We start from the raw sequence: 20,247 nt of genomic DNA, 5'->3' as shown, positions 1-20,247 counted from the left end.
GGAATCCCTCCGCTCCGTCATTGCCTCAATGTCTCAAGGAGATTTCTTGGCATCAATAGACATCAAAGATGCCTATCTCCACGTGCCGATTGCGCCAGAACACCAGCGTTTTCTACGCTTCGTGATAGAAGACGAACATTTTCAGTTCGTAGCCCTGCCATTCGGTCTGGTGACAGCCCCACGGGTTTTCACCAAGGTCATGGCAGCAGTGGTAGCAGTCCTGCACTCGCAGGGACACTCGGTGATCCCTTACCTGGACGATCTACTTGTCAAGGCACCCTCTCAGGAGGCATGCCAACACAGCCTGAACGTTGCGCTGGAGACTCTCCAGACTTTCGGGTGGATCATCAACTTTTCGAAGTCAAATCTGTCACCGACACAATCACTAACGTATCTTGGCATGGAGTTTCATACTCTCTCAGCGATAGTGAAGCTTCCGATGGACAAACAGCGTTCACTACAGACGGGGGTGCATTCTCTCCTTCAAGGCCAGTCGCACCCCTTAAGACGCCTCATGCACTTCCTAGGGAAGATGGGGGCAGCAATGGAGGCAGTCCCGTTTGCGCAGTTTCATCTGCGCCCGCTTCAATGGGACATTCTCCGCCAATGGGACGGGAAGTCGACGTCCTTAGACAAGAAAGTCTCCCTTTCCCAGACGGCCAAGGACTCTCTTCAGTGGTGGCTTCTTCCCACCTCTTTATCACAGGGGAGGTCCTTCCTACCCCCATCCTGGGAGGTGGTCACGACAGATGCGAGTCTGTCAGGGTGGGGAGCAGTTTTTCTCCACCACAGGGCTCAGGGTACCTGGACTCAGCAGGAGTCCACCCTTCAGATCAATGTTCTGGAAATCAGGGCAGTGTATCTAGCCCTACTAGCCTTCCAGCAGTGGCTGGAAGGCAAGCAGATCCGAGTTCAGTCGGACAACTCCACAGCGGTGGCATACATCAACCACCAAGGCGGGACACGCAGCCGGCAAGCCTTCCAGGAAGTCCGGCGGATTCTGATGTGGGTGGAAGCCACGGCCTCCACCATATCCGCAGTTCACATCCCGGGCGTAGACAATTGGGAAGCAGACTTCCTCAGTCGCCAGGGCATGGACGCAGGGGAATGGTCCCTTCACCCGGACGTGTTTCAGGAGATCTGTCGCCGCTGGGGAATGCCGGACGTAGACCTAATGGCGTCTCGGCACAACAACAAGGTCCCAACCTTCATGGCGCGGTCTCGCGATCAAAGAGCTTCAGCGGCAGACGCCTTAGTGCAAGATTGGTCGCAGTTCCAGCTACCCTATGTGTTTCCCCCTCTGGCACTCTTGCCCAGAGTGCTACGCAAGATCAGATCCGATTGCCGCCGCGCCATCCTCGTCGCCCCAGACTGGCCGAGGAGGTCGTGGTACCCGGACCTGTGGCATCTCACGGTCGGCGAACCGTGGGCGCTACCAGACCGGCCAGACTTACTGTCACAAGGGCCGTTTTTCCACCTGAATTCTGCGGCCCTGAACCTGACTGTGTGGCCATTGAGTCCTGGATCCTAGCGTCTTCAGGATTGTCTCAAGGGGTCGTTGCCACCATGAGACAAGCTAGGAAACCCACGTCTGCTAAGATCTATCACAGGACGTGGAAGATTTTCTTATCCTGGTGCTCGGCTCAGGGAGTGTCCCCCTGGCCATTTGCATTGCCTACCTTTCTTTCCTTTCTGCAATCTGGTTTGGAAAAAGGCTTATCGCTCGGCTCCCTTAAAGGGCAAGTCTCAGCGCTATCGGTATTCTTTCAGAAGCGCCTAGCACGACTTCTTCAGGTACGCACGTTCCTGCAGGGGGTTTGTCACATTGTCCCGCCGTACAAACGGCCGTTAGATCCATGGGATCTGAACAGGGTTCTCATAGCTCTACAGAAGCCGCCCTTCGAGCCTCTGAAGGATGTTTCACTTTCTCGACTCTCACAGAAAGTGGCCTTTCTAGTAGCGGTTACGTCTCTTCGGAGGGTGTCCGAACTGGCAGCGCTGTCGTCCAAAGCTCCCTTCCTGGTGTTTCACCAGGACAAGGTGGTGCTGCGCCCGATTCAGGAGTTTCTCCCTAAGGTGGTATCCTCCTTTCACCTCAATCAGGATATCTCCTTACCTTCCTTTTGTCCTCATCCGGTTCATCGGTATGAGAAGGATTTGCATTTGTTAGATCTGGTGAGAGCACTCAGAATCTACATTTCCCGCACGGCGCCACTGCACCGCTCAGATGCACTCTTTGTCCTTGTCGCTGGAAAGCGCAAAGGGTCGCAGGCTTCCAAATCCACCCTGGCTCGATGGATCAAGGAGCCAATTCTTGAAGCCTACCGTTCTGCTGGGCTTCCGGTTCCATCAGGGCTGAAGGCCCATTCTACCAGAGCCGTGGGTGCGTCCTGGGCGTTACGACACCAGGCTACGGCTCAACAGGTGTGCCAGGCAGCTACCTGGTCGAGTCTGCACACTTTCACCAAACATTATCAGGTGCATACCTACGCGGCGGCGGACGCCAGCCTAGGTAGAAGAGTCCTGCAGGCGGCAGTTGCCTCCTCGTAGAGGAGGGCTGTTTTGCAGCGGTATCTTGAGGTATTAATTTACCCACCCAGGGACTGCTTTTGGACGTCCCAATCGTCTGGGTCTCCCAATGGAGCGCCGAAGAAGGGAATTTTGTTACTTACCGTAAATTCCTTTTCTTCTAGCTCCAATTGGGAGACCCAGCACCCGCCCTGTTTCCTTCGGGATTTTTGTTTTTTTCGGGTATACATGTTGTTCATGTTGAACGGTTTCAGTTCTCCGAGGTTCCTTCGGATTGAATTTGTTTAAACCAGTTATTGGCTTTCCTCCTTCTTGCTTTAGCACTAAAACTGAGCAGCCCGTGATCCCACGGGGGGTGTATAGCCAGAAGGGGAGGGGCCTTACACTTTTTAGTGTAATGCTTTGTGTGGCCTCCGGAGGCAGTAGCTATACACCCAATCGTCTGGGTCTCCCAATTGGAGCTAGAAGAAAAGGAATTTACGGTAAGTAACAAAATTCCCTTCTTTTTCTCTAGCTGGCTGGAGGAGGGGGAAGTCCCTCGCTGTTTGCAGAAAATCCTGCACAGATAATTTACCAGTGGCGGGGGGAGGGCCCTGAGCTCAGGAACTCACACTGTTTATTTGCTCTGTTTATTTGCTCTAGCTGCGTGCTCTGATTGTAGGAAAGTCGGCAGAGATAATCCACCGGTGACAAGCTGTGTGCTAACTGGAGGGAGGGGGAGAAAAACTGTCACAGAAGCTCCTTTCCCGACGTTTTTTGCTACCGATAGCAGGGGGGCACACTGACTACTTCTTGGCTCTCTTTTAGTGCCAAGCCCCGCCCCCCCGCGGGCCGCAATAAGCCCTGCCCCCCAGGAAAGTGTGCGAAATTCTCCACAGAGCTTACTCCTTCCTGAGGACGCAGGGCCATCGGCTGATTCTGGTGAGGTACTTGCTTCACTTGTAGCTCTGCTGACCATTGCTCCCCCTCCAGGCATACTCCTATTAGGAACATGCAGAATTCTAAGGGCACCAAGAGTGCTAAGGCTCACATAGTCTATTATTCAGCCTGCACTGCCTGCCACGCTGAGCTACCACGTAAACACACCTCTTCTCTCTGTGAGTCCTGTGCCCCTGTAGCCCCCCAAGACCCCCCCGCCACCACCGCCGCAACCATCAGCCCAGAGCCTAGGGCTCCCAGCCCACCGGAATGGGCACAGTTTCTGTCCCAATCCATGGAAAAACTGTCACAGAACCTGGTTCTGGCTATGCAATGTCGTCCTCCACACCCTCCTGGGCCCCTGGATGGAACGCAGCCTGAGGATACCTCTATGGAGGATCCTTCTGAGGCAATCCGGGCACATGCTTCACCGGTTGCAGGGATCAGGAAAAGAGCACACAGCCGGTTGTCTCCAGCACTCTCTCATGGCCCCCCGGGGCTCTCCCTGGGAGCACACAGGGCAGGTTCTCCCACACGCTCCACGGCTTCTGAAGAGCTGGAGGAGGGAGAATGCTGTTTGTACCAGGAGGATTCCTTGGTTTCATCCTCCCCAGATGATCAAACTGCAATAGACTCCCTTATAGCAGCAATCAACCAAACTCTGCATGTGGAGGATCCCCCATCCACTACCACTGACCATGCGGTCTCCTTTAAGGGTATGTGCGCACGTTGCTTTTTACCTGCTTCTTTGCTGCTTTTTCTTCTGCGCTGTTTAATGCCAAAATGGATGTGTTCTTCTATTCAAGCAAAGTCTATGGGAATTTGGGTTTCTTGTTCACACTATTGTTGTTCAAAATGCTGCCTTTTTGTGGCAGAACTTTGGTCAAAAACTCAGCTTTGCAGTGCAAAACCCAAATGGCAAAAACAATTGACATGTTGCTTCTTTGAAAAGCTGAGTTTTTGACCAAAGTTCTGCCACAAAAAGGCTGCAGTTTGAACAACATAGTGTGAACAAGAAACCCAAATTCCCATAGACTTTGCTTGAATAGAACAACACATCCATTTTGGCATTAAACAGCGCAGAAGAAAAAGCAGGTAAAAAGCAACGTGCGCACATACCCTAAGAGGGCAAGGAAACCCCAAAAGGTTTTCGCTGATCACCCAGAGTTTCAGGATATCCTCACAAAGCAAATGTAGAAGCCTGAAAGGTGCTTCGGTAACCGAAAACTCATGGAGTCCTGGTACCCTTTTGCCTCACCTGCCCCTAAGGGTTGGGCCGATCCGCCCTCGGTCGACACCCCGGTCTCCCGCCTTGCCACAAAGATGCTCCTGTCTTTACCCGATGGTTCCTCCATCAAGGACCCGACAGATAGGTGGAGCACCTCACCCGCTCTGCTTTTGAGGCTGCGGGTTCCTCCCTCTCGCCCTCCTTTGCCTCTGTGTGGGTCGCAAAGGCGATCTCGGTCTGGGCAGAATCCCTTAACACTTCGCTTGAGGAATCCCAGTTCACTGATACCTTCACAGAGGTAACAGCTCAAATTGCCGCTGCGGCGGAGTACCTCATGCAGGCCTCCATGGACGCTGCTACCTGCGCAGCGTTTGCCGCCTCAAATACCATAGCCATCCATAGAGCTCTCTGGCTCCGACAATGGCGAGCGGACTCTGCCTCCAAGAAGTTTCTCACGGGCCTTCCCTTTTTTTCCAGACCGATTTGTTTGGCGAACGTCTGGACAAACTCATTTCTGACGCAACGGGAGGAGAGAGTACCTCCCTCCCCCAGCTGAAGTCCAGGACGACCTTCTTCACCAGACGTCCACAGTCCTCGTTCCGCTCCTTTCGGAACTCATTTGGTTGGTCGACATCCCGTGCTGTCCCCGCCACCAGCCGCGGACTACGCAGGGACCGACCTTCTCAGCTCTCCCTGAAACCCACTTCGTCATGGCAGCCTAGACCGAAACAGTCCAGGACTAGGGAGACTCGTCCACGACGTTTTCCCCCCTCATGACTCCTTCGGCGCCCCGGAAGACACACTCATTGTAGGAGGTCGACTGCGGCTCTTTCAACACATCTGGGCTGCCGCCTGAGACGACAAATGGGTGCGAGACCTTGTGTCTTCCGGTTACCACATAGAATTTCGGACCTGACCCCCCCGAGTCGGTTCTTTCTCTCAAACCCCCCCCAAAGACTCAAACGACGCAAAGCTTTTTTTCCTCAGCAATCCACTCGCTCCAAACAGCAGCAGTGATAATACCTGTCCCGGACGACGAGAAGTTCAGGGGTATTCCAACCTTTTTTGTGGTCCCCAAAAAGGATGGGTCAGTTCGACCCATCCTGGACCTCAAACACCTGAACAAACATGTGCACGTACGGAGATTCAGAATGGAGTTCCTAAGGTCCATTATTGCATCCATGGTCGAAGGGGAATTCCTCGCCTCCATAGACATCAAGGACGCGTACCTGCACATACCCATCTCCCCAGATCACCAAAAGTTCCTCTGCTTCGCAGTTCAGGACTCCCACTTTCAATTCGTAGCTCTACCCTTCGGCCTTGCCACTGCACCAAGGGTCTTCACCAAAGTCATGGCGGCCGCCATGAGAGTCTTTCACGAGTAGTCGTTCTCCCATACTTGGACGACCTCCTCATCAAGACCCCCTCCTTCCGCGACTGCTCAACCAGCATACAGATCACTGTGGACACCCTATCCCGCTTAGGGTGGCTAGTGAATCTAGACAAATCATCCCCGATTCCCATCACGATCCATCACCTTCCCGGGCATGTCCCTGGACACCCGTCGGGGCTTGATCATTCTCCCTCAGGACAAGGCGATCACTCTTCAATGAGCGGTACGCTGCCTTCTACGTCCTCCGTCTCGCTCCATTCGATTCAGCATGAAAGTGCTCGGCAGGATGGTGGCGGCTATGGATGCAGTACCCTTTGCTCAACTGCACCTCCGCCCACTGCAGCTAGCCCTTCTAGCGGCCTGGGACAAGAGCCCCTTCTCCCTGGACAGACATCTTCACCTGACGCCTTCAGTCAGGTTCGCACTCCGCTGGTGGCTTCGGTCCTCATCCCTATCGAAGGGGAGATCTTTTCTCCCAGTGAATTGGCTGGTACGGACTACGGACGCCAGCCTCCTAGGCTGGGGAGCAGTGTACCGGCACCACACTGCTCAATGATGTTGGACGCCCCAGGAGTCTTCCCTACCCATAAACATCCTGGAAATCCGCGCGCTCAGGGCGTTCTGCCCTCTGCTAGCGGGTCGTCAGATTCGAGTCCAATCGGACAATGCGACAGCTGTAGCCTATATCAATCGGCAAGGGGGCACCCGCAGCAAAGCGGCTTATCTCGAGGCCCATAAGATCCTCAGCTGGGCTGAATCGACGGGGTCAGTGATATCAGCGGTACACATACCGGGGGTAGAGAACTGGGCAGCAGACTTTCTAAGTCGCCAAGCCCTGGCCGCCGGAGAATGGTCTCTCCACCCAGATGTGTTTCTACACATCTGCACTCGCTGGGGCACACCAGACGTGGATCTAATGGCCTCAAGGTTAAACGCAAAGGTACCCTGGTTCATAGCCAAGTCACGCGGCCCGCAGTCCATCGGCGCGGATGCTTTAGTCTGCTCCTGGCACCACTTCCACCTGCCTTACATATTTCCACCTCTACCCCTGCTGCCGCGGGTAATCAGGAAGATCAAGGCAGAGGAAGTCCCGGTGATACTGATAGCACTGGACTGGCCCAGGCGCGCCTGGTACGCTGAATTGGTACAAATGCTCGCAGACGTACCATGGCGCCTTCCAGACATCCCAGACTTGCTGACCCAAGGGCCCATTTCCCATCAGAACTTCGGAGCCCTGAAGCTGACGGCATGGCCATTGAGACCTGGGTATTAACAAGAGCGGGATTCTCCCCCGCGGTTATTTCCACCATGATCAGCGCCCGAAAGCCTGCTTCATCCCGCATTTACCACCGTACGTGGAAAATCTTCCTTTCATGGTGCAGAGAAACTAACGTCCAGCCTATTCCTCTGGCCATCCCAAGAATTCTCAACTTTCTACAGTCTGGCTTGCAAGCGGGGTTGGCTCTCAGTTCCCTTAAAGCGCAGGTCTCAGCGCTCTCAATCTTCTACCAATGCCGCCTGGCTCAAAAACTGCAAGTCAAGACCTTCCTCCAGGGCGTTTCCCATCTAGTTCCCCCGTACAAACGGCCGCTGGACCCATGGGACCTCAATCTCGTTCTGGACAGTCTCCAGAGGTCTCCCTTTAAACCTCTCAAGGAATCCTCCCTTGCTCTTCTGTCCTGGAAGGTAACATTCCTGGTGGCAATTACGTCCATCAGACGGGTTTCGGAGCTGGCAGCACTATCTTGCCGCGAGTCTTTTCTGATCTTTCACCAGGACAAGGTGGTTCTGCGCCCCCTTCCGGATTTCCTTCCAAAGGTTCTTACCCCGTTTCATTTGAACGAGGACATTGTTCTGCCTTCCTTTTGTCCAGACCCGGTTCATAGGGTGGAAAGGTCTCTGCATTCGTTAGACCTCGTCAGAGCTCTCAGATATTACATATCCAGGACAGTCCCGTTTAGGAAAACGGACTCTTTGTTCGTCATTCCTGAGGGGCCTAAGAAGGGACAGGCAGCTTCAAAGGAGACTCTGGCTCGCTGGATTCGCTCTGCGATCCAGGAAGTCTACCGCTTGCAACTCAAGCCCATTCCTAGTGGGCAACGGGCTCATTCCACGCGAGCAGTTGGCGCTTCGTGGGCCATTCGGCATCAGGCTTCAGTGGAACAGGTGTGTAAGGCTGCAACCTGGTCTAGCCTACATACGTTTTCAAAGCATTAGAGTCCATACCCTGGTTTCAGCTGAGGCAAATCTGAGTAGGAAAATTCTGCAAACGGCAGTAGAGCACCTCTCCCAGTAGGCGCTCCAGGCTGTCTGGGACTGGTTCCTAGTCCTTGGGTTGCGTTGTCTTGTTTTTATTTTTCCCACCCATGGACTGCTTTAGGACGTCCCATAGTCCTGTGTCCCCCAATGAGGCGTCAGAGAAAAACGGATTTTTGTGTACTCACCGTAAAATCGTTTTCTCTTAGCCATCATTGGGGGACAGAGCACCCACCCTTTTGCCCTGTTGGGCCTTTGTTCTCTCAGTACGTTATTTGGTTATGACTCTTTTTTTTTTTTTTTTTCTTCTTCTTTCTTCTCCTCCTCCTACTGCTTGTGTACTAAAACTGAGGTTGCCTGGCCCGGCCAGGGGGTGTATACTGCAGAGGAGGAGCTATGCTTTTGCATCTACTTTGCTGCCTATCCATAGGAGGACACTTAACGTCTATATGGTCCTGTGTCCCCCAATGATGGCTGAGAGAAAACGATTTTACGGTGAGTACACAAAAATCCGTTTTTTACGTAAAAGTAACTAACCTCATACTCTATATATGCACCTATGGATATTCCTCCCTGTACCCCCACTGATCACGCCACCAGCGCATGCGCAGAGACTGCAGGCGCCTTGCCAGTCTCCCACACGAACCGATGGAGCGGCTACAGGGGGAGCAAAAAGGAAGCTCCACATTAGGGACAATAACGCATAGGCTAAACCGCCACGTGACGCTGAAGACTTAGCTACATTCAACACAGTTTCCTATTCACCATCCCATTGCATTACAAAATATTAAACTATTATGTTACCAATTGTGAATACAATTATATCAATATGTGCCCACACATTCAACCGCATCATAAGAGGATCACTATTCACCTCAAAATATATGTTCAGGATATCACTGTAATTGTACTGACCCAAGGAATAAAGCCGCCTAATTCCTTTTACCGCGCATTGAACAATGAAGAAAAATAAAGCCATTTCTTTAACGGCTATTGATTTTGTTCATTCTGCTTCTAAAAGATCGCAGTATGGAGTGGCTCATATTTATCCTGCACTCTGTGTTGAATGCTTGCACCAGTAATGCATATAGGGGTGCGTGCCCATGGTTAAGAATAGAAGCGCTTTGGATGCAGCGTGTTTTCGATGCATCCAAAACGCTGCAGGTTACAGTACAAGCACAGCAGTGGGTGGGATTTATAGAAATTCCATGCCCACTGTGCTTTTTTTTTTTTTTTTTTTTTTTTTCAAAGCATAAACTGACCTGCGGTGCAGCTTCCCTAGATGGAGCATGTCAATTTATGCTGTGGACAGGGAAAAAAATCCACAGTGCCCCAAACCTATCCACAGTGGGCACAGGCAGCTGCGGTCTTCTGCGGAGAACTTTCGTCTCTGAAGTGGAAGACACGCTATGTCCAGGACACTGCGTGTACAGGTCATGGGCACATACCCTGAGGAAAGTGATTCAGACAAAATTCCCAATAAAAAATTCACTCGAGGGAGTCAATTTGTCCTCACGTCTGGCAGTGTTTATCTTTTTACGCCTCTTTTTAGGTGTGCACAAAAGTGCGGTCATCAACAGTTTTGTCCACCTTTTGAAAAGACACACCACTGAATAGAGGCCAGAGTCCGAAGTATGCTGCCTCATTAGTGAATGGATCCGTTGCTGCTTTCACCTGAATCACGTATTTCAGAGATGAAGATGGAAACCCCGATGTAAGTGCTTAGCATAGAGCACAGGATAAATGGGATCTGATCCAAAATGTTCTATACAAAAATCGCCACCAAATGGCATTCAACTCAACCCACAAAAACACTAGTCCCCACTCAGGTCCATCATTGGTTAACGGAAATATAGGGGGCTTCCACATTACTAGTAGCACAGAGGCTCTGGAAAAACGCTATGGATCCCACCCCCTCAAAAAAGAAATACTGCAATATCTGCTCTCCCAAATCCAAATGCTCTCTCTTGAGTCCCACAATGTGCCTAAGCCACAGTTAGCGTCCACATGTTGTATGGCCTTATTGTAGTGAGGGAAGCCCCCCTAAATGTGCAGGTGTCCAGAAGCATGAGCTGGGCACAACCAGGACTTATTTGCAGTTTTCTTATTCTGTAAAATTCACTATGTTTAACACCATGAGTGTTTGTTTTCCAGAGACTAAATTGTCACTACACCCATAGATTAATTCCCAGAGGGATGTAATTTCCAGAATTTGGTCACTTCTGATTTCTTCTGTTCTTGCACTTAGGGGCTCTGCAAATGGAGTCCACAAACCATTCTAGGACTTTCTGTGCTCCAAAAATCAAATGGCACCTCTTCACTCCCGAGCCCCGTGTTTTGTGTTGCAGCCAAACAGTACTTAGTCACGTTATTTGCTACATTTAGAACAAATTGCGTAACGCATTATGGGGCCTTTCTTCTTTTTTTTTTTTTTTTTTTGGAGTCGGTATAAAATGCACCGACTCAGACTCCTAAAATATATAATAAATTGGGGACAGTAGTGCAATGCAGAGTGTGATAAAAAAAAATTTCAGAGGAATTTGGGAAACTTATGAAATGTCCTATAAATGTCTGTTCTATTCCTGATCTAAGGCTGCATTCACACAGCGTTTTTGCTGCGTTTTTTTGAGGATACGTTTTTCAGCTGCAAAAGCAGATCAACTTTTTAAAAACCGCATCACGTGAAAGTTTTTTGAGCTCATAAATAATTCTTTCAATAGCAAAAGCAGATGCTCATTCTTTCTGAGGATCCTCACAAAAAAGTGTCTGAACGTCCTATCTTGAAACCCATTGCCTTTGCTGGGATGCCCGGAGTCGCTGCATTTCACTGAATTATTTTGCCATCAGGGTTCGATATGTTTGTAACAAGAAAGAAATTGTTAGTAAGACACTGGCAGTAAAAGATGGTAAAGCTCATCACACCAGCCAGTTTCTCCAGGCTTTAGTGGAAAAAGTTCTGCAAGATTACAAACTCAAAAAAGAACAGGTTCTTGCCATTGTAACGGACAATGCTTCACTGATGAATGAGAGTAATGAACAACCGCTAGAAGAAAATTTAGGATTCAGTATGTTTGAGATGAAACCACAGTGCTGTTCATGTAACTGAGGAACAAACAGATATTACAACAGAACCGCAAAATGATACTTTAGGATTAGATGATCTTGTTGAAGCTGCTTCAAAACACTTTCGTATTCATCACATGCGCTGTGTTGTGCACACGCTGCAGCTGGCTCTGCAAGAGGGACCCCGATTTCACACATCCGTCTTTTCGCCGGTATGGCGGATGCGGCGCACTCCAGTATAGTGTATACAGTACAGTGGCAGCGCGACAAACGCCGGGCACATGCTTTCATGTGACCCGGAAGTTGTGGCGCTGCCACTGTACTGTATCGTACTGTACTGGCGTGCGCCACCTCCGCCAAACCGGCGAAAAGCCGGATGTGTGAAACTGGGCGGACATGCTGGAAATCTGATTGGAAAAGTGAGGAAGTTGGTTATTTCCGCCAGAACCTCAAAAATTTATTCCATCTTGAAGAGACGTGCTGGGAAAGGGGCAATTGTTGATCAAGCCACTCGGTGAGCAGCACTTATTTAATGACTGAGCGATTGCTTGAACTAAAATCGTTTCTTAGATATGGTGAACCCTCAAGTAACCTTAAATGAAGGTCAATGGACACAGGTGGCTGAATTGAAGGAATTGCTTAATCAGCCATTTACCGTGGCTAAAAAATTACAAGCTGAGGATTTAACTCCTGGCATTTTCATAAGGGAGTGGAAGAACTTGCTATTTTGCCTGTCCCAAAGAGGAGGTTTAATCGCAGATGGCATTTCTGCTTCAATGAAACGGAGAGAGACACAGCTATTGGAAAATAAAATTCTTCTGGCAGCTGTTTGTGGGCCCAAGTCATCGTATACTGCTTGATGATCAACAACTTACTAAAGGAAAAGAAGCTCTGACTGAGGTAGCAGTTAGGATGAGCGGCTACAGGACTGTCAGGCGCGAGAGGACTTGGGGCCTGACAGTGATACTGCTGCCATATCTTCATCCTCATCAGATGAGGAGTTTAACTTTGACAAGTATTTGGATGACATGGAGTAGGCAAAGCATTGTCGCAAGGAAAAAGATTTCACTCCGTCTCCTATAGCAGCAGATTGACCAGATTTCAGTAACATTTTTCACTTGCTCGCAAAGAAATAGTTTTGATGAATGGTTGAATTTTTCTGACTGTGCATAGGCAATTCCTTTTATACCCGGAAATTGTTAGAGATGTTGCCCATGTGGTTACGGCTTTGCCGCCAACCCAAGTTACTGTAGAGAGGTTGCTCTAGCCTTAAAATTATTAGGTCAGATTTGAGGTCATCTGCGAAGGAGGATCTGATGGAAGCAATTCTATTTCTTACAACAAATTCATAGACTGCACAAATGTTATTTAGTATGTTTTTGTTGAAAACTGTTTTTTGCCACTTACATAGTGTATTACTTAGTGTTATATATAACACTATAATACACTATATAACACTATGTAATCTATATATATAATTGCCTTATTCGTTCTGTCTGTCTGTCTTGCTCCAAAATTGTGTCCCGGGACATGTCCTTACGGTGACAAACAGCGGATTGGCCGCTGGGCTCGCCATGGCCCCGCCTCCCGCACGGATTGGCCGCTGGGCTTCACGGATTCGCCATGGCCCCGCCCCCCCCGCACGGATTGGGCGCTCTCCTCGGCTCCTCCCCCCGCACGGATTGGCCGCTCTCCTCGCCCAGGCTCCGCCCCTCCCGCACGGATTGGCCGATCGCCCAGGCTCCGCCCCCACACGAGGTGAGCGCATCAAGGTCCTGCGGCGGAACGAACACACAACACACACACAACACACACCAGATCTCATCCACATACTCACAACATCCCGTTATATCGCTTGCTTCTCGGCGGCGATACTGTGTAGTGATCTTCCAGGACCTGCCGGAGGATCACATGGCCGGAAGCATGTGGTATCTCCGGATGTTGTGATTGTGTCAGCGCGTGTATGCGATCGGATCTGTGCGAGTGTGAGAGTGTATGCGATCGGATCTGTGAGTGTCGGCAGAGGAGCACGACGTGCAGCACAGCTGCTGGGACCGCCCACCGGTGGGCACAGGGAGAAGTGAGGTGTGTGTGTGTGTATGCGATCAGATGTGTGCGTGTTTAATGTCTGATGTGTGACTGTGGAGCACGATGGGGAGTGCGCAGCATGGGGGATGGAGCACGATGGGGAGTGCGCAGCATGGGGGATGGAGCACGATGGGGAGTGCGCAGCATGGGGGATGGAGCACGATGGGGAGTGCGCAGCATGGGGGATGGAGCACGATGGGGAGTGCGCAGCATGGGGGATGGAGCACGATGGGGAGTGCGCAGCATGGGGGATGGAGCACGATGGGGAGTGCGCAGCATGGGGGATGGAGCACGATGGGGAGTGCGCAGCATGGGGGATGGAGCACGATGGGGGGTGCGCAGCATGGGGGATGGAGCACGATGGGGGGTGCGCAGCATGGGGGATGGAGCACGTTTGGGAGTGCGCAGCATGGGGGATGGAGCACGATGGGATGGGGAGTGCGCAGCATGGGGAATGGAGTACGATGGGGGGTGCGCAGCATGGAGGATGGAGCACGATGGGGAGTGCGCAGCATGGGAGATGGAGCACGTTTGGGAGTGCGCAGCATAGGGGATGGAGAGTGCGCAGCATGGGCAATGGAGCACGATGGGGAGTGCGCGGCATAGGGGATGGAGCACGATGGGGAGTGCGCGGCATAGGGGATGGAGCACGATGGGGGGTGCGCAGCATGGGGAATGGAGCACAATGGGGAGTGCGCAGCATGGGGGATGGAGCACGATGGGGAGTGCGCAGCATGGGGGATAGAGCACGATGGGGAGTGCGCAGCATGGGAGATGGAGCACGTTTGGGAGTGCGCAGCATAGGGGATGGGGCACGATGGGGAGTGCGCAGCATGGGGGATGGAGCACGATGGGGAGTGCGCAGCATAGGGGATGGAGCACGATGGGGAGTGCGCAGCATGGGGGATGGAGCACGATGGGGAGTACGCAGCATGGGGGATGGAGCACGATGGGGGGTGCGCAGCATGGGGGATGGAGCACGATGGGGAATGCGCAGCATGGGGGATGGAGCACAATGGGGAGTGGGGATGGAGCATGATGGGGGGTGCGCAGCATGGGGGATGGAGCATGATGGGGGGTGCGCAGCATGGGCGATGGAGCACGATGGGGGGTGCACATCTCCCCCCAAAACGCACGCACTGCACAACACACCACACACACTGGGAACCACAAACACTGCCCTACAGTCACCCACACACAACGCCGCACACACACAACACCCAACACACAAACACCGCGGCACATACCGCACAACACACACATTGCACAAAACATAGCTCCCCCCAAAACACACACACACACCCACACCCACACAAACCGCGCAACACACATACACAATGATACAGACACACAGCGCTCTACAAACAACGCAACACTCAAACAACACCGCTCTCACCCCCGCCACACCCAGACAACACCCAGAACATGTACAGCGCCCTACACAAACACTTGGTAACTACAGACAACAACATATATATATATATATATATATATATATATATATATATATATATATATATATATATATATATATATATATATATATATATATATATATATATATATATATATATATATATATATATATATATATAACAAAAATCATACATTAACTACACAATATGTAAATTCTAGAATACCCGATGCGTAGAATCGGGCCACCTTCTAGTATATATATAACACTATGTAATACACTATGTAAGTGGCAAAACCTGTTTTCAACAAAACAATACTAAATAATATGTAGTATAATGCTTACAGTTAAGTGAAAAATGTATTGTAGTGCAATGTTAACATCAGACATTTAATCATTTTTACGATACAAAAATCAAGATATATTTAGAACATAAAATATTTTTATTGTAATACAACTTTAGAACACAAACTGTAATTGTAAATATGTAATACAATACTCTATACTGTCACTTCAACTGCTGTGGTCCCTAAAAAAAAAAAATTGTCCTTTTTTCAAAAAAAAAAAAAAAAAATGAAATTGCTGATACTCTTTGAATCCTTTTAACTTCCTAAGGGGGAAAAAAATAAAATAAAATATATTTTATCTAAAAATGGTGCTAATCCGTGACATAACTTGTATGACCTTAAACCAGAGTTAAGTTTGAAAATTGGTAGATTTTCATACTTTTCGACAAATTACTGTTATTTTCGCAAAACAAAAAAAAAATCATTTTAATTTTGCACCCAACTTGACCCCTTCACGACTACGTACTGTTGCATCAAAGGTCATGTCCCTTACTTTGATGCAATCACTCATCTTTTCCCCCACTTCTCATCTGATCAGCCGACATTTGCCTCTGATAACCGCGAGTGGATCTGATTAATCTGTTAATCTGTTAAATCCTGCTGTCAGTCTAAGGCTATGTGCGCACTAGAAATGTGAAGTTTCTCAAGAAAATTTCTTGAGAAACTTCTGGGAGTGAAAGATTTCCGGACCTCCGGAAAAAATCCGCACCAAATCCGCATGCGGATTTGCCGCGGAATAGCCGCGGAATTGCCGCGATTTTCCCGCGGGTGGTTCCCTGCGGATTTTTGCAGGCTGTACTGCCGAAATCCGTAGGGTACCTGCGGAAATAATGGACATGTTCATTTTCTCAAGAAAGTTTCTCGAGAAATTCTTCTCAAGGAAATTTCTTGAGAAAAATCCGCACCAGTGCGCACAGTTTTTTTTTTTTTACCATAGAATTTGCTGGGAAATGTCTGCACAAAGATTGCAGACATTTCTCAAGAAATTTCCGCGGGTAAATCTGCGGGCAAAACGCACTAGTGCGCACAAAGCCTTAGGCCGGTTTCACATCTCCGGTATTTTGATGGAAGCCACAGGCACACGTGCAGTTATATTAATTTACAGTGGCATCGCGGCACTATGCGGACACATGCGGTTGTTAATGAAGCACACAACCGCATGGTGTCGCGATGCCACTGTAAATTTAATATAACTGTACTGCACGTGTGCCTGATCCATCAAAATACCGGAGATGTGAAACCGGCCTAACAGTGGGATTTAACACACTCTGACCGGGAGCGCGTCATTCCCCGCTCCCATCGGTGACCCCATGACATGATTGCAGGTTACTGATGGGCTGTCATGAGAGCCAGGTGTTAGCTGATGATCCGTGTCCATCCTGATTAACTTCTTGTGAATGCCGGCTGCGAGCCAGTGTTCACAGGATCTCATCATTTTTGCTGTACAGAGCAGTGTGAAGCTAATGCCCTGTTTTGTACAGCACAGGCATCAGATGATCACAGCTTCAAGTCTCCTAAGGGGACTAGTAAATACAAGAAAAAGTAAGCATTTTTTTATTATGAAAACATACCTACCTCCACAAATTGAAATTGGCCCCCTTTTTCCCTGTTGAAAATTAAACAAAAATAAAATGTCTGATATATCAAAATATCAAAATATCAAATTAATCCGATCTGTAAACAGCGTAACAGAAAAATATTTAAAACACTAGAAATACGTTTTTTTTTAAGTTTTGGTTTTTGGCTCTGAAACATTACAATAAAATGCAATGAGCCAATCAAAATCTTGCATCTATCCAAAAATATCAGCAAAAACGTCAACTACAGATCTCAAACTTCTATGTTTTGTTTTTTTTTCTTTCCCACCAATTAAAAGAAAAACTTTACTGGCTGTTATAGCAGGAGCTCGACTGTCACTTAAGCAGAGCCCCTGGTCGTAATAGTGCGCATACAGCTCCTGTATGTTAATTTTAAGGAACACACTTAAAAATAGGGCATAACTAGGGCTGAGTGGATCCAAACTGTAAATATCCAGATCCGCGCAGCTGCGGGCTGAGAATACTAGCCCTCAGCTGGCATTATCATGGCTGGGGATGAAAATCAGGGGGAACCGCACGTTTTTTTTTTTTTTAAATTATTATTTATTTAAATAATAAAAAAAGCCGCATCACCAGCACAGCTGCACACACTTCTGACAGGAACGTGCATGTGTTTCTGAAAGACATGCACGTTCACCATACTGACCCATAGACACTTGCACTGCTTTCCCCGCCCAACGGCTGTCCTGCCGCCTGTGATTGGTTGTAGTCATCTGACATGCTGCCACGCAGGGTGGGGGCGCGTCTAGCTGCAACAAATTACAAGCGTCGATGGGTGGGCAAAACAATGAATATTGAATTGTCTGCTCCGGAAGGGAAAAGTGTGACCCGGAAGGAGTTTGCTGCCATGACACAGCCTCGGGTGAGTACACCTCACGCGCTCTTACGCCCCTGTCCCTTCCAAACGTTTTTAATCTCTGGATTCTTGTCCCCATAGACTTTTGGGGACAAGATCCGGAGCGGATCCAGATTTTTTGTTCAATCCGGCAGCGATCCGTCAGTTCCGGATTTTGTCGGATTCGATCAGCCCTAGACATAACCCTTTCTCGACATTGGTAACAATGAGTTACAGTTCAGACCAAAAGTTTGGACACATCACCTCAGTCAAAGTTTTTTTTTTTTTTTTTCTTCATGACTCTAAAAATTGTAGATTCACATTGAAGACATCAAAACTATGAATGAAAACATGTTGAATGAAATACTTAAAGAGTGAAACAGCTGAAAATATGTCTTATATTCAAGGTTCTTCAAAGTAGACACCTTTTTTGCTTTGATTACTGCTTTGCACACTCTTGGCATTCTCTTGATGAGCTTCAAGAGGTAGTCACCGGAAATGATCTTCCAACAGTCTTGAAGGAGTTCCCAGAGATGCTAAGCACTTGTTGGCCCTTTTGCCTTCACTCTGCGGTCCAGCTCACCCCAAACCATCTCGATTGGGTTCAGGTCTGGTGACTGTGGAGGCCAGGTCATCTGGCATAGCATCCCATCACTCTCCTTCTTAGTCAAATAGCCCTTACACTGCCTGGAGGTGTGTTTGGGGTCATTGTCCTGTTGAAAAATAAATGATGGTCCAACTAAACGCAAACCGGATGGAATAACATGCCGCTGCAAGATGCTGTGGTAGCCATGCTGGTTCTGTATGCCTTCAATTTTGAATAAATCCCCGACAGTGTCACCAGCAAAGAACCACCACACCATCATACCTCCTCCTCCATGCTTCACTGTGGGAACCAGGCATGTAGAGTCCATCTGTTCTCCTTTTCTACAAAGACACGGTGGTTGGATCAAAAGATCTCAAATTTGGACTCATCAGACCAAAGCACAAATTTCCACTGGTCTAATGTCCATTCCTTGTGTTCTTCAGCCCAAACAAGTCTCTTCTGCTTGTTGCCTGTCCTTAGCAGTGGTTTCCTAGCAGCTATTTTACCATGAAGGCCTGCTGCACAAAGTCTCCTCTTAATAGTTTGTTCTAGAGATGAGAATGTGTGTCCAAAATTTGATCTGTACTGTACATTGGCAGAAATTAATAAGTGTATAATCAGACCACATTGCGATTTGGAAATAATCCTTTAAAAAGGCTAATAAACTTTTTTTGTGTGTTTTTATAAATACTAATTAAATTATGGATTAAGTTTAGAAGCGCATAATTATACCTTTATTGTTTTTTGAACAGCAGGAAAAGAAACGTAAGTTTCTGGCTGACAAAACTCAACGAATAAAGGTTAAAGAGGAGGAAAAGCTGGCTAAAGAAAAAGCAAAGGAAGAAGCTAAGAAAAAGAAGGAAGAAGAAAGAGAATTAAAGGCTAAAGAGCGGAAGGAGAAAAAAGAGAAGGAGAACCAGGAAAAAGCTGAAAAGCTTCGACTAAAAGAAGAAAAGAAAAAGGAAAAGCTTGAGGCAATAGAGTAAGTAATGTGCTCAATCATATATTTTTTTTTTTTTTATCGTATTTTTTTTTTCTGCAGTCTTTCTATATTCTAGCAGCGTAGGTGAAGTAGGGTCACAGGAGGCAGAGGCTATGGTAGCAGCGGCGGCGGGTCCGTGGTGTCAGCGGCAGTGGTGAAGCAGGCCGGTGCGGTGAGTGTCCCAGTCTGTCCGCGGTCCCATTTCAAATGATGGTTCCCGGAGCGGCGCTTTCGCAGATAGAGCTTTCATCCCATCGCTCCGTCTGCGCAGGCGCTGACTCCTGGCGCCATCATTTGAAACCGGGATCGCAGACAGACTGGGACACTCGCCGCACAGCCGCCCGCCCGCACAGAGTGGCAGCTAGCAGGCCGCCTACCCGCACAGACACACCTGGCACCGACAGGCACCTGGCCGTCCACCCGCACACAGCGCTACACATACAGCCCCCATTCCCCGGTAAGCTATATTTGGATTTTAAGACACAGCCCTCATTTGCCTCCCAATTTTTTGAGAGGAAAAGTGCGTCTTATAATCCAAAAAAAGATTTTGGGTACTCACTGTAAAATCTTTCTTGGAGCCTTCATTGGGGGACACAGGACACCGTGGGTGTATGCTTGCTGCCACTAGAGGCTGACAGTATGCAAAACAAGTTAGCTTTTCCCCAGCATTATACACCCACCAACTGGAATTCGGGACTTCAGTTAATGAGAAAGCAGTAGAAGCATTCAAATAGAGAACTGTAACAATAACATATTTCTTTGTCGCTCTATTGGGAGACCCAGACAATTGGGTGTATAGGCTATGCCTCCGGAGGCCGCACAAAGTATTACACTTAAAAGTGTTAAGCCCCTCCCCTTCTGCCTATACACCCCCCGTGCTCCCACGGGCTCCTCAGTTTTTTTGCTTTGTGCGAAGGAGGTCAGACACGCACAGCACAGCTCCACAGATTAGTCAGCAGCAGCTGCTGACTATGTCGGTTGGAAGAAAAGTGGGCCCATATAGGGCCCCC

The 20,247-nt window shown here is 49.0% G+C and overlaps 1 protein-coding gene across 3 annotated transcripts in view; it reads left to right on the top strand.

Moving 5' to 3' along the window:
- The window catches only part of CHAF1A (chromatin assembly factor 1 subunit A), a 221,829-nt gene that overhangs the window by 41,558 nt on the left and 160,024 nt on the right, over positions 1 to 20,247 (top strand). For 2 of the 3 annotated variants that reach the window (XM_075352507.1, XM_075352506.1), the window contains exon 4: positions 19,008 to 19,237. In XM_075352507.1, coding sequence (XP_075208622.1) covers positions 19,008 to 19,237 — 230 coding nt within the window. The remainder of the gene's footprint in view (positions 1 to 19,007; positions 19,238 to 20,247) is intronic. The other variant, XM_075352508.1, reaches the window with a different exon arrangement.

Source organism: Anomaloglossus baeobatrachus, chromosome 1 (assembly GCF_048569485.1).
Source record: "Anomaloglossus baeobatrachus isolate aAnoBae1 chromosome 1, aAnoBae1.hap1, whole genome shotgun sequence".
NCBI classification, from domain to species: Eukaryota; Metazoa; Chordata; class Amphibia; order Anura; family Aromobatidae; genus Anomaloglossus; species Anomaloglossus baeobatrachus.
The sequence above is the reverse complement of the archived record's forward strand: the minus strand, read 5'-3'. Positions and strand labels throughout refer to the sequence as shown.